At 38.0% G+C, this 13,324-nt stretch overlaps 2 protein-coding genes and 1 long non-coding RNA gene across 11 annotated transcripts in view; 2 read left to right on the top strand and 1 right to left on the bottom strand.

Moving 5' to 3' along the window:
* Positions 1-13,324, top strand: part of LOC132452977 (leukocyte elastase inhibitor-like) — a 55,899-nt gene that overhangs the window by 34,551 nt on the left and 8,024 nt on the right. The gene's annotated exons all lie outside the window — the stretch shown is intronic.
* The window catches only part of LOC132452983 (leukocyte elastase inhibitor-like), a 49,666-nt gene that overhangs the window by 28,318 nt on the left and 8,024 nt on the right, over positions 1-13,324 (top strand). For 2 of the 3 annotated variants that reach the window (XM_060045835.1, XM_060045834.1), the window contains exons 1-2: positions 12,294-12,471; positions 12,934-13,115. In XM_060045835.1, the coding sequence (XP_059901818.1) occupies positions 12,309-12,471; positions 12,934-13,115 (345 nt within the window). In that variant the 5' untranslated portion in view covers positions 12,294-12,308. Of the gene's footprint in view, positions 1-12,293; positions 12,472-12,933; positions 13,116-13,324 lie in introns of those variants that run through there. The other variant, XM_060045836.1, reaches the window with a different exon arrangement.
* On the bottom strand, positions 4,627-6,720 carry LOC132452696 (uncharacterized). The gene is made up of 2 exons (XR_009524470.1): positions 6,463-6,720; positions 4,627-6,421 (listed from the first exon to the last, which is right to left on the bottom strand). It is a non-coding gene; the product is annotated as an uncharacterized LOC132452696 (long non-coding RNA).

The following is a 13,324-nucleotide window of genomic DNA, read 5'->3' as shown; positions in this document are numbered from 1 at the left end:
CCCCTTATGTTTTTTTTCATGACGACCAATAAAAAACAACAGTGTTACCCCTTATGTTTTCTTTGATGAATATCGACAGTGTTACCCCTTATGATTTTTTCATGACGGCCGATAAAAAACGAGTGTTGCCCCTTATGTTTTTTTTCATGACGACCAATAAAAAACAACAGTGTTACCCCCTATGTTTTCTTTGATGAATATCGACAGTGTTACCCCTTATGTTTTTTTTCATGATGACCAATAAAAAACAACAGTGTTACCCCTTATGTTTTTTTTCATGACGACCAATAAAAAACAACAGTGTTACCCTTTATGTTTTTTTTCATGACCAATAAAAAACAACAGTGTTACCCCTTATGTTTTTTTTCATGACGACCAATAAAAAACAACAGTGTTACCCCTAATGTATTTTTTCATGAAGACCAATAAAAAACAACAGTGTTACCCCTTATGTTTTTTTTCATGACGACCAATAAAAAACGACAGTGTTACCCTTTATGCTTTTTTTCATGACGACCATTAAAAAAAAACAGTGTTACCCCTTGTTTACCCAGTGTTTACCTTGTTTACCCAGTGTTTACCCAGTGTTACCCCTTGTTTTTTTTCATGACGACCAATAAAAAACAAGTGTTACCCCTTATGTTTTTTTTATGACGACCAATAAAAAACAACAGTGTTACCCCCTATGTTTTCTCTGATGAATATCGACAGTGTTACCCCTTATGTTTTTTTTCATGATGACCAATAAAAAACAACAGTGTTACCCCTTGTTTTTTTTCATGACGACCAATAAAAAACGACAGTGTTACCCCTTATGTTTTTTTTCATGAAGACCAATAAAAAACAACAATGTTACCCCTTATGTTTTTTTTCATGATGACCAATAAAAAACAACAGTGTTACCCCTTGTTTTTTTTCATGACGACCAATAAAAAACGACAGTGTTACCCCTTATGTTTTTTTTCATGAAGACCAATAAAAAACAACAGTGTTACCCCGTATGTATTTTTTCATGAAGACTAATAAAAAACAACAGTGTTACCCCTTATGTTTTTTTTCATGAAGACCAATAAAAAACAACAGTGTTACCCCTTATGTTTTTTTTCATGACGACCAATAAAAAACAACAGTGTTACCCTTTATGTTTTTTTTCATGACGACCAATAAAAAACAACAGTGTTACCCCTTATGTATTTTTTCATGAAGACTAATAAAAAACAACAGTGTTACCCCTTATGTTTATTTTCATGATGACCAATAAAAAACAAGTGTTACCCCTTATGTATTTTTTCATGAAGACCAATAAAAAACAACAGTGTTACCCCTTATGTATTTTTTCATGAAGACCAATAAAAAACAACAGTGTTACCCCTTATGTTTTTTTTCATGACGACCAATAAAAAAAACAACAGTGTTACCCCTTATGTTTTTTTTCATGACGACCAATAAAAAACAACGGTGTTACCCCTTATGTTTTTTCATGACGACCAATAAAAAACAACAGTGTTACCCTTTATGTTTTTTTTCATGACGACCAATAAAAAACAACAGTGTTGCCCCTTATGTATTTTTTCATGAAGACCAATAAAAAACAACAGTGTTACCCCTTATGTTTTTTTCATGACGACCAATAAAAAACGACAGTGTTACCCCTTATGTTTTTTTTCATGAAGACCAATAAAAAACAGTGTTACCCCTTATGTATTTTTTCATGAAGACTAATAAAAAACAACAGTGTTACCCCTTATGTTTTTTTTCATGACGACCAATAAAAAACGACAGTGTTACCCCTTATGTTTTTTTTCATGACGACCAATAAAAAACAACAGTGTTACCCTGTTTTTTTTCATGACGACCAATAAAAAACAACAGTGTTACCCCTTATGTTTTTTTTCATGAAGACCAATAAAAAACAAGTGTTACCCCTTATGTTTTTTTTCATGACGACCAATAAAAAATAGTGTTACCCCTTATGTTTTTTTTCATGACGACCAATAAAAAACAACAGTGTTACCCCTTAGGTTTTTTTTCATGACGACCAATAAAAAACAACAGTGCTACCCTTTATGTTTTTTTTCATGACGACCAATAAAAAACAACAGTGTTACCCCTTATGTATTTTTTCATGAAGACTAATAAAAAACAACAGTGTTACCCCTTATGTTTATTTTCATGACGACCAATAAAAAACAAGTGTTACCCTTTATGTTTTTTTTCATGACGACCAATAAAAAACAACAGTATTACCCCTTATGTATTTTTTCATGAAGACCAATAAAAAACAACAGTGTTACCCCTTATGTATTTTTTCATGAAGACCAATAAAAAACGACAGTGTTACCCCATGTTTTTTTTCATGACGACCAATAAAAAACAACGGTGTTACCCTTTATGTTTTTTTCATGACGACCAATAAAAAACAACAGTGTTACCCTTTATGTTTTTTTTCATGACGACCAATAAAAAACAACATTGTAACCCCTTATGTATTTTTTCATGAAGACTAATAAAAAACAACAGTGTTACCCCTTATGTTTTTTTTCATGACGACCAATAAAAAGACAGTGTTACCCCTTATGTTTTTTTTCATGACGACCAATAAAAAACAACCGTGCTCCCTTTGTTTTTTTTCATGACGACCAATAAAAAACGACAGTGTTACCCCTTATGTTTATTTTCATGACGACCAATAAAAAACAACAGTGTTACCCTTTGTTTTTTTTCATGACGACCAATAAAAAACAACAGTGTTACCCCTTATGTTTTCTTTGATGAAGACTAATAAAAAACAACAGTGTTACCCCTTATGTTTTTTTTCATGACGACCAATAAAAAACAACAGTGTTACCCCTTATGTTTTTTTTCATGAAGACTAATAAAAAACAACAGTGTTACCCCTTATGTTTTTATTCATGACGACCAATAAAAAACAACAGTGTTATCCCTTATGTTTTCTTTGATGAATATCGACAGTGTTACCCCTTATGATTTTTTCATGACGGCCGATAAAAAACGAGTGTTACCCCTTATGTTTTTTTTCATGACGACCAATAAAAAACAACAGTGTTACCCCCTATGTTTTCTTTGATGAATATCGACAGTGTTACCCTTTATGTTTTTTTTCATGACGACCAATAAAAAACAACAGTATTACCCCTTATGTATTTTTTCATGAAGACCAATAAAAAACAACAGTGTTACCCCTTATGTATTTTTTCATGAAGACCAATAAAAAACAACAGTGTTACCCCTTATGTATTTTTTCATGAAGACCAATAAAAAACGACAGTGTTACCCCATGTTTTTTTTCATGACGACCAATAAAAAACAACAGTGTTACCCCTTATGTTTTCTTTGATGAAGACTAATAAAAAACAACGGTGTTACCCTTTATGTTTCTTTTCATGACGACCAATAAAAAACAACAGTGTTACCCCTTATGTTTTTTTTCATGACGACCAATAAAAAACAACAGTGTTACCCCTTATGTTTTCTTTGATGAATATCGACAGTGTTACCCCTTATGATTTTTTCATGACGGCCGATGAAAAACGAGTGTTACCCCTTATGTTTTTTTTCATGACGACCAATAAAATACAACAGTGTTACCCCCTATGTTTTCTTTGATGAATATCGACAGTGTTACCCCTTATGTTTTTTTTCATGATGACCAATAAAAAACAACAGTGTTTTTTTTCATGACGACCAATAAAAAACAACAGTGTTACCCTTTATGTTTTTTTTCATGACGACCAATAAAAAACAACAGTGTTACCCCTTATGTTTTTTTTCATGACGACCAATAAAAAACAACAGTGTTACCCGTTATGTTTTTTTTCATGACGACCAATAAAAAACAGTGTTACCCTTTATGTTTTTTTTCATGACGACCAATAAAAAACAGTGATACCCCTTACTTTTTTTTTCATGACGACCAATAAAAAACAACAGTGTTACCCCTTATGTTTCATTTTCATGAAGAGTCTTCATGAGAAACATTCTAAAACTGGTGTAAAATGTTGCTGCCATATTAATAGACACGTTGAATGTTATCGTTTTGATTCTGGAATCCCGCACGTAAACTGGTTTGCAAAAATAGAGCAAAGACGGACGGTTCACTTGACGGAGAAACGGTCACTTTCCTCATTTCAGACAACTCGTAACTCTGGATGAAAATGAAGGCTTTCTTTTATCGTCACTTTCCTTTGTAAACCTTTAGAAATAACCTCCTGAATCCTTTTTATCACGCTGTGTATAATCCCGGACCGCAACAGCTCGTCGGCATGTTGTTAGTGTGTGAAATTCAGCACAGTATCAGCCGAGTTGACTATAATTTCCACATTGTTTACTTGCTAACGTTTGTGAATAACAGTGGCTAGTTGGCAGAACTCATTTTACGCACCAGTAGAGTGTTTATCAGAGCGGAGCCCTGAATGTGACGTCACCCGTCATCTCGTCTCTGTAAAAAATGGATATTGCGCAGCGTTTATTATGACGTCATAATATAGACTCTCTCTCAGCACCCCCCCCCCTCGGACTGACTTCCCGCGTCCCAAGGGGCTCATCCGTGCGGGATCTATGGCTGTTCAATGGGACTCAGCTCCCAGTTCCTCTAACGGTCTTCGATTCAAGGAAAAAGGATTTATTTTTAATAACAATACAGAAAATTCAGGAAAGAAGTTGTTGTTGAAATCATTGTACACTGAACAAAGTGAAATCATGAAATTAATCCAACGTGTGTTTAACAAACACTATATGTAGCTTATACACCAAAGGGTTATGGCGTGTGTTGGAGAATTGAACGCTTTATTTTCATACAAAGTTTGCTAAATTGTGAAAAAATAAATAAGAGACTGACCACATTTGTGTTTCAGGACTCGCTTTCTTTCGCAAGGATTTTCCTTGTTTCCTGGTTTACGTTTCAAACACTAGTCCTTTCTCTCAATTTTCTATGATCAGAATTCAAACTTACTCAGAAAAAAAAAAAAAAAGAATTATGAAGATGAGATGTAGACGAAGCCTCTATTGTGCTATTTATTCAGTGAACCCCCGAACTTTAAGTGTAAATTGATCCTCTGCTGAACACAGAGAACATTCAGTGAACCCACCGAGTCGTTATTAACCAAAGGCCACTTGCTAATTTTTAGTTGGACACATTATTGTACACACTATTTCATAGTGATGAAAGTAAAGTCCCCCCCCCTTCCCTTATAATTTTTGCAATGGAGACATACTGACAGGACTTGAACTCCAGGGCCTAGAGTTGTGTGCTCTCTCCGCTGCACCACGGAGTCACAGGCCTGGGTATAGTTGAAAGTTATACTTGACTGTATGAATAACTTATACTTCACTGTATGAATAACGTAGTGGTCTCCACTTTGTAGTGGAGACCACCCAAAGTAGGGCTTTTACATGATTTGATGTCATTGATAGGTTACATATGACATTAATCTTCAGACTTCACTCTGTCACTCATTCAATCATGGTCTGAATGATGTTTGTCACTCAGACCACATGACAACGCTCAAGCCGAATGATCGAGGTCTCGAGCGCTGCCATCCAAGAGCACTCACCGCTGCAGCGTCGAGACACTACTAAGTGGCCGGAGGTTATGGTAGTTGACTTAAAACTCACATGACATTGTTCGGCTTCTAACTCTACTCTACTTCTAACTCTACATCAAGCTCCAGTGAAGACCAATCGTGGCAGGACTCCAGGGGTCGCTATAAACAGCTCTATCTGCTGCACCCTTTTGACATCATGATTTGATGTAACATCACACAAGGTTGTTAGATTTACAAAAAACGTTCGACTTTTTAGCTAAAAAACAAAAAATACAAAGCATTTTCAAAGTTGCGCCTGAGCTTAACAGGGCTAAAAAGAACCATAGGGCTTATAAGCCCTTCATAATGGGTTCTGATTGGTTCTGATTGGTTGAGGGTTAGGGTTATAGTTATCGGTAGAACTGTTAAACAAGAGATAGACTGTGTTCTCTTCGTCGACTGAATATGAGAGGTGGGATGGAGTCTGATGGGCACAGGAATAACCAACAACACTCAAGTCACTGCCCATATAGTCGATCAAAATGTATAGCATTTTATTTGAATTTACTGAATGACGACGACAGGGAATGGAACTGACAAAGATTGAAAATAAATGCTTTTTTTTATGGATTCAGTGCAGTCATATGCTGTTATTGTTGGTCGGGATAATGCCGATAATGATAATGATAACGCCGTATGAACAATTGCCTGATAATTAGATGTTTGACGAGTAAAAAAATGTTTAAAATTAAAAATCCTATAAAAAAATAAATATGAATCAACTTTAAAACAAGTTGTTCGACTTACACTTGCAATGTGCATAATTTATATAGGCCTGCTTGAAAACCAAAAAAAATCGAACTAAACGCCTGTTTTTACTTGTAAACACAGAAGAAATCCATCTTTCACTTTCAACAACCAATGATTACAAACTAAGTGTTTCATTGATTTTTTTGGGTACCATTTTGGACCTTTGGATGACAGCAAAATCAGTGGACGACATGGAGCTAAGAGAAGGAAGGAGCTGTGCTTAGCCTGTCCGCCCCTAGCAGCTCCGGTCTGCTAGCGAGGCGGTGGCTGGCAGCAGTCCGTGCGAGGACCACCAAGACCTGCACCGTGTGGGCCAGCCGACCCAAGCCCTCGTCCTCTGTGATCAACTGGGCGGCACAGATGGATTCCACATGATCTGTTGATGTCAGATGACTGTTAATGTCAAAAGGTTTATCAAAACAAATGAAAATGCTTTATCGTGAACAACTCACTGTATGGATCGACTTGTAGATCGGCGTATTATTCTTGAAAACTTTCTAGTTCTAAAATTGTAGATTCTTGTTTAATAGAGTTATTAGCTCTAGTGGAAAAGTTACATAGTGCAGGTTTAACCATTTCAATATTTGGGCGCACTGACTACAAATCCTGAGCCCTGTGATTATTAATGACTATTTCTATATCAGATCATTGTAAATATCAACAGGAGCTTCTGGCGTATGGGGCAACAATTATGATTAGGTATTTGGTTAGGCTCTGACACTCCCCACTATATGTTTAAGTCCTTATCAAGCCACGACTACAGTTAAAGGGGTAGTTCGGAATTTTGGACATAGGGCCTGATTCCCAAGTGAGCATTGGTATTCTATATCACTGGAGACAGTTTTCAACACATTTCATACAGTCCTTCTAGTTGCAGAGTTCGCTCGTGCTAGGCTAGCGCAAGTCAACGGGCAATGCTAGCCTGCTATTAAAAACAGTCTTACCCACTCCACAGTACACCCGAGGTAAATCAATTATAACGACAGACTATAAATCTAAATGTCTGTTTATAGAATAATGTTAGAAATAAAACCAACCTTGCATTGCATTGCATTTTGAGGGAATTGCGGGGTCTCAGCAGCAGTGTTTATATTCCTGTACGTAGGCTACGGCAGCGGCGGACTGATACCTAGGTTACCTGCCGCTGTCATTGCTACAAACGCAGAGTACAGTGAACGAAGGAATTCTATAAGCGTATTCAATTAACAAGATATGCCCACGTTTGGAGGAGTTAGCGATGCATCTGCTTTTGAAGACGATTATGAGGAATTTGTTGTATCCAACGAACCGTACATGTACGAGCCGGTGTTTTGATGTCCAAGCCAGCAGCAACAAGCCACAGTTGAATCCTTTCTGGATCTCGCACTGGAAATTGGTGGAAACTTTGTGGAGCCCATCTGTACCGTTTATTTCTACAATTTCTAAAAGCACACTGAACCATCATGTTGCCTAGTCGTTCAATTGCGCTTCTGTCCCTCGATTCTGTTTACGTTCTTCTGTCGTGATTCGATTACAAACCTAACCAGCGCATAGTAAAATTCCGCTTCTGCTGAGAGAGTAGTCCCTCGATGATTCATGCGATACAAGGTTAGTTTTATTTCTAACATTATTCTATCAACACAGACATTTAAATCTATAGTCTGGCGTTATAATTGATTTACCTCGGGTGTACTGTGGAGTGGGTAAGACTGTTTTTAATAGCAGGCTAGCATTTCCCGTTGACTTGCGCTAGCCTAGCACGAGCGAACTCTGCAACTAGAAGGACTGTATGAAATGTGTTGAAAACTGTCTCCAGTGATATAGAATACCAATGCTCACTTGGGAATCAGGCCCTATGTCCAAAATTCCGAACTACCCCTTTAAGTTGCTATTTGCTGAAATGTACTATAGTTTGAGTTTTAATTGGGTTGTTCAAATAATAGTTTGACGACTTCTGTTGCAAATTCTGGATTTGGGGGGAAGGGGTGTTATTGGAATTTAATTATGATTATCCGACACGCCCAGTGCCTCCATGCCATTGGTTAGCCGTACATCTCATGCCAATGACTTTAATAGGTGTGGGTTTTAAAATGTCATTTGGATGGGTCTGGAGTAGGCAGTAGGCAGTGGCGTTTCTACATGTAAAAAACAGGTGGGGCTAGGCTAACATTTTTTTAATCTTTTAAATGAGGAATCAGTGTTCGTGACGACACCCGTTTATTTTCAGTCGTGGCGATCTTTGTAGACGTTGACTCCGCCTGCTCCCGGCTATCCTGCACAACACAGGACTGTATGTAAAATCTAGTACAACATCTGAGCTGTGAAGGGCATTCATACTCTAGTGTCAAAACTGCCGAAATCATTCAACAAAAATGGTAGACCCCTTCACTTTTGTTAGTGTTTCTACTGGCTTTTCAGGCATACAGACATCCATCCAAACAAATGATGAGGCTTTTTAATTTTGTTTGAAATTCATTTTTGGAAAAGTTACAGCCCTAATATATTACAAATAGAAATGGAAATTTTCCTAAAAAAGCTATAGTATTTCAAAATAGAAATTGAGCTTCCTTCTTTTGTCTCAAGTGTCCCACCATGCTGTTTGTAGCCCTGTCTTGGTGTTTCCCATTCTCTATTCAGCCCTGGGGCCATCACAACCATTACAAATACACTTTAACACTATTCAGTATGCTGGGCTTTTTGTTTTTTAACTAAGTGACTGTTCTCCATGTATCAGATATATATATATTAAATTAATAAAGTACATTATTGCAGCTTTTAATCTTTTATTGCTGACATCAAAACATTGCAAGAATGAAAGTTTAAAAGTTTTTTAAACTTTAAACTAAGCTTCCCGTAAACCTCAGGATAAAATGATACTACTGCAAACAGCTGTAAGAGCTACTATAAAACCCAATATCCTTTTACCATGGAGTACACCTCCCATAGGCCTAAGCAGTGTCCTGGAGGAGAAATCAAAGAAAATAGCTGTGAAAGAAAAGATTCAGAATGGCCTGTCTTGGTTTAAAGCCCACTCGCCACAGTGGGAACATATAAGACTGGGAAAACATAAATAGACTGAAGAGCACAAGACATAAGGCGTTTTACCTTTAATTTTTCCTCCAGACTAAGGGTCTCAAATCTGTGCTCCAATAGATGATCTACCACATTCATGTTGTCGATTCGTTTTCGTTTGTGTGCCTCCGGCATGTTTGTTAGCAAAGTTATCCTTCTCCTTCGCGCGGTACGTGAGGTGAGGTGGGAGGTCACTCGAGTCATGACTCATCACGTGCCTCACCCTACAGCCAATGAACTGTGAAAAACGAAATGACGCTGTAGTGGAACGAACCATATATGTCCATGGTGGTCCCGGTGGGGCTAGCCCCACCAGGAAGTAAAATAATCTCCGTCCACTTCAACAGAGAAACACTCTGAGCATGCGCATTTCAATGTTTCAAGTCATTGCATTGGGCTGTCAGAGCATGGCTAGAGCCCCTTGCCCCTCCAGACGAACTCAGCCGGAAGAAGCAAGCCAGGGTCTACTAAAAATTAAATAAAAGCGCCGAACTTTTTATTTTCTAGTACTTTCCGGGGAGATAATTTTTAATATATATATATATATATATATATATATATATATATATATATATATATATATATATATATATATATATATATTACATTTTTTATAAAATTTGTTTTTTTCTTTTTCTTTTCTTTTTTTCTTGTGAGAGTAGGTGGGGCCGAGCCCCACTTGCCCCTAATGACCAGTCGCCGCACTGGCTCTTGGACAGAGAGCAAGGACACGGGACACGCATTGCCAGCAGAGGTGGGTATGTACCACTAGCCTATCTATCTGGTGATCGCGTGATATCTGGTGATTATCATTTTACCGGTTCAAACCGGCGCTTAAAACATATTTTCGAATCATTTGGGCGATGGGGGGGATTCAAACTATTTTTTTTATCTATGTTTTTTTGGGCAACTTCTGCAGTAACAGGTGCTAAAGACTTTTGCTACAATAATACCTTCATACCTTTCTCCCTCAGTCCATGCATGACTTTCTGTCCTCAAGCTCAGAAGCGTATTTTGTACGTCTCCATGTGGATGCCACCCCCTTTCCCATTCAGAAGTCATTTTTGAGACGATTTTCTTTCATTGTTTAGAAGGGTGACCCTTGCCCTTGCCATTGCCCTGGTTATCTTTTCACTTTTGTGAAAAGATCTGTTTGAGGCCTTGTAAGATTTCATTCAAATATCAGTGAAACTGTGACATACTGGCTTGGCTACCAACGTTTTTAAACATTCGTTAGGCTGCCTTTATAAACTGCATTATTAATGCAAGCATATATTAACCAGCAAAGTAAAAGTTTTTATAATACATTGTTATTTGGCGCCTAATTGTGTCTAATTTATCTATTGTGTCTAATTTATCTATTGTCTAATTTATCTATTGTGTGTCTAAGTGTCTAATTTATCTATTGTCTAATTTATCTATTGTCTTTAGATGTTTCATGTTTAGAGGACAACGGCAACAAGCATACTGTACATGTATTGACTTACACAGGTACTTGGGGAGAGCCAGAGAGTGACAGCTGTAACTGGAGTGCGGTTTGACTACAGCATTCATTCATTCACTGCATGTAGACCGCTCCACCCCTTCCTCAAGTTCATTAATTTACTCTGTTGCTGTTAAGTGCTTTTGGATATGTACTTCTGGTCCTCGTGTACGATAGCAAACCCCCCGATGTGTCATGTCTCCTCCCTGATCCAGGCCCCGCCAGAGGCCCTGGCCCGGAGCGTGTTGGCTGAAGTCCCCGCGCAGGTGGTGGGCTTTTTCACCTCCACGGGCCTGAACCCACCCGCCGACAACAACGGCACCAACCCCACTCCGGCTCCCGTGGGGACGGTCTAATGGTGCATGATGAGGGAGGCAGTGGCGTAAATATCGGCGGTGCAACAGGTGCAGCTGCCCGGGGCCCAGACGGCGTCAGGGGCCCATGGAGGAAGAAAAAAAAGTATTGTTCAGGCCAATGACGTAAACAATGTTTTGTTATATTCTAAGGCTTTTGTTGTTACAGTGCCGTTACTTTGCGTTCTGTGTCATGATTTGTGTCTCAGGAATGTTATATTAATCACAATCCAGGAGACTCATGACATGGTATAATTTCCAAAGAAGGGAGTATCATTTCCAGAGAAGAGTAGCCCCAAAGCTTCATCAAGTCCATTGTTGTCCAAAATTCACTATCCACTCCTTAACCCTAATTCAACATCACATGTATTTCATTGTTGTTCATGCATTTACAATTTTAACTAATGTGTATCTCCTGCATTATCTTTCATCGTTGACTGGATTATCATGTTATGAATTGACCCACCAGTTTATATGTAGGGTACATTGTAATCATTGATGTTGAAATAAATGTAAGTATCACACCAACACTGTTTTTTTTTTTCAGTTCAAGTTTGACTAAACTGGTCACAGTTTAACTAAACTGGTCACAGTTTAGTGTGTGTGTGTGTGTGTGTGTGTGTGTGTGTGTGTGTGTGTGTGTGTGTGTGAGATATAGATGACAGTATTGGTTGCTCTCTCTCCTTTCCAAACGGATGCTGACGCCTGTGCTGTCGCGCTCTCTCCTCAGCCGGAGTTCGATGATCTCTGTTTTATAAATAAAGGTCTACTCAGAAACTAAACTTGTTTCTGAATAGACGTCTAGTTGTATTAGTGGTTTTCTGAGTTTTCAACTCCTGTTATTTGCTGCTCCCATGATTAGCTGCAAAAGACTTACATGTTAAAAAGTAAAACGATAGACAGCTGCCTATTGTATTTGGATATAATAAAAGAAGGCAGTTGGCACACATAGAATAGTCCTAGTATAAAGCATTGTGTAGTATCCTTTCAAACAATTGCTATTTAAACCCGCGTAGGTAATAACGATTTAATTTATTCCAATCGGCTTGCCGTAGAACTCGAAACCCAATGACAATTCAGGAAGCACTCCTGACAGGTTCGTTGGCGTTGGCCAAAGATTGCTTAGGCTTGAGTAAAACGTTATGGGCGTTTCCGAATACCATCGACATTATCGACATTAGTCTCTTCTCTTACCTTTACCTATCGCTTGTCAAGGACAGGAACACACTGCGTAAGTAGTTTATATGACGTTGAAAGACTAACTCTCTCATGGCTTTAACTCTTTTTAAGTTAGTGTTATATATTTATAGGTATATATAGGTCGATTTATTATGTCTTATTAGGATTGTGTAAAGTAAGTGTGTACGTGTGTCGGAGTTTGGATACATGATAAATAGCAACGTTAGATTAGAATAGGTAGCACTTCCTGACATGTGAAATGCTAAAGTAATAGGAGTTCTAAACATTTATTTTACAATGTCGCAAATTGAAATGACAGCTGTACTTTTGTTACAAGGGCTATGTAAATGGTGGTATTAAGGACAACTTCGCACAGTTCACTTGTATGTGTTTTCTCTTGTGTTCCTCTTCCTCTTTTATGTTTGACCGACAGGGCATTTTGTGAATTCCGGACATAATGGATACAACACAGTTACTGTTTCATTATTCTCTCACGTTTCTTTCTATGTATCAGACACAATGGCATCCTCAACCCCTTTGACCGAGGCCAACACCACCTTTACCCTGGCGTTGTTCAAAAAGATCACGGAGGAAAACAAGACTGGCAATGTCTTCTACTCTCCTCTCAGCATCTCTTCGGCCCTGGCCATGGTGCTGCTGGGTGCACGGGGGAACACCTCCACACAGATGTCAGAGGTATACACGCACGCACACGAGCAAGCACACGCGCACGCACACCTAATATGTGAAAGTATGTAGCGTAATTATTTTGGATGCACCATTTGAAGTCGATGTATTTGGGAAAATGATTTTGAGTTCACATCTAACCAATTACACAGTGAATGTATGGGTTTATTCTATAGGTTAAGTGTAATTAAAGGCATATTGTACGATTTTCAGTGATA

Source organism: Gadus macrocephalus, chromosome 23, assembly GCF_031168955.1.
Source record: "Gadus macrocephalus chromosome 23, ASM3116895v1".
In the NCBI taxonomy this organism is placed as follows: domain Eukaryota; kingdom Metazoa; phylum Chordata; class Actinopteri; order Gadiformes; family Gadidae; genus Gadus; species Gadus macrocephalus.
This window is presented reverse-complemented; position numbering and strand designations above follow the sequence as displayed.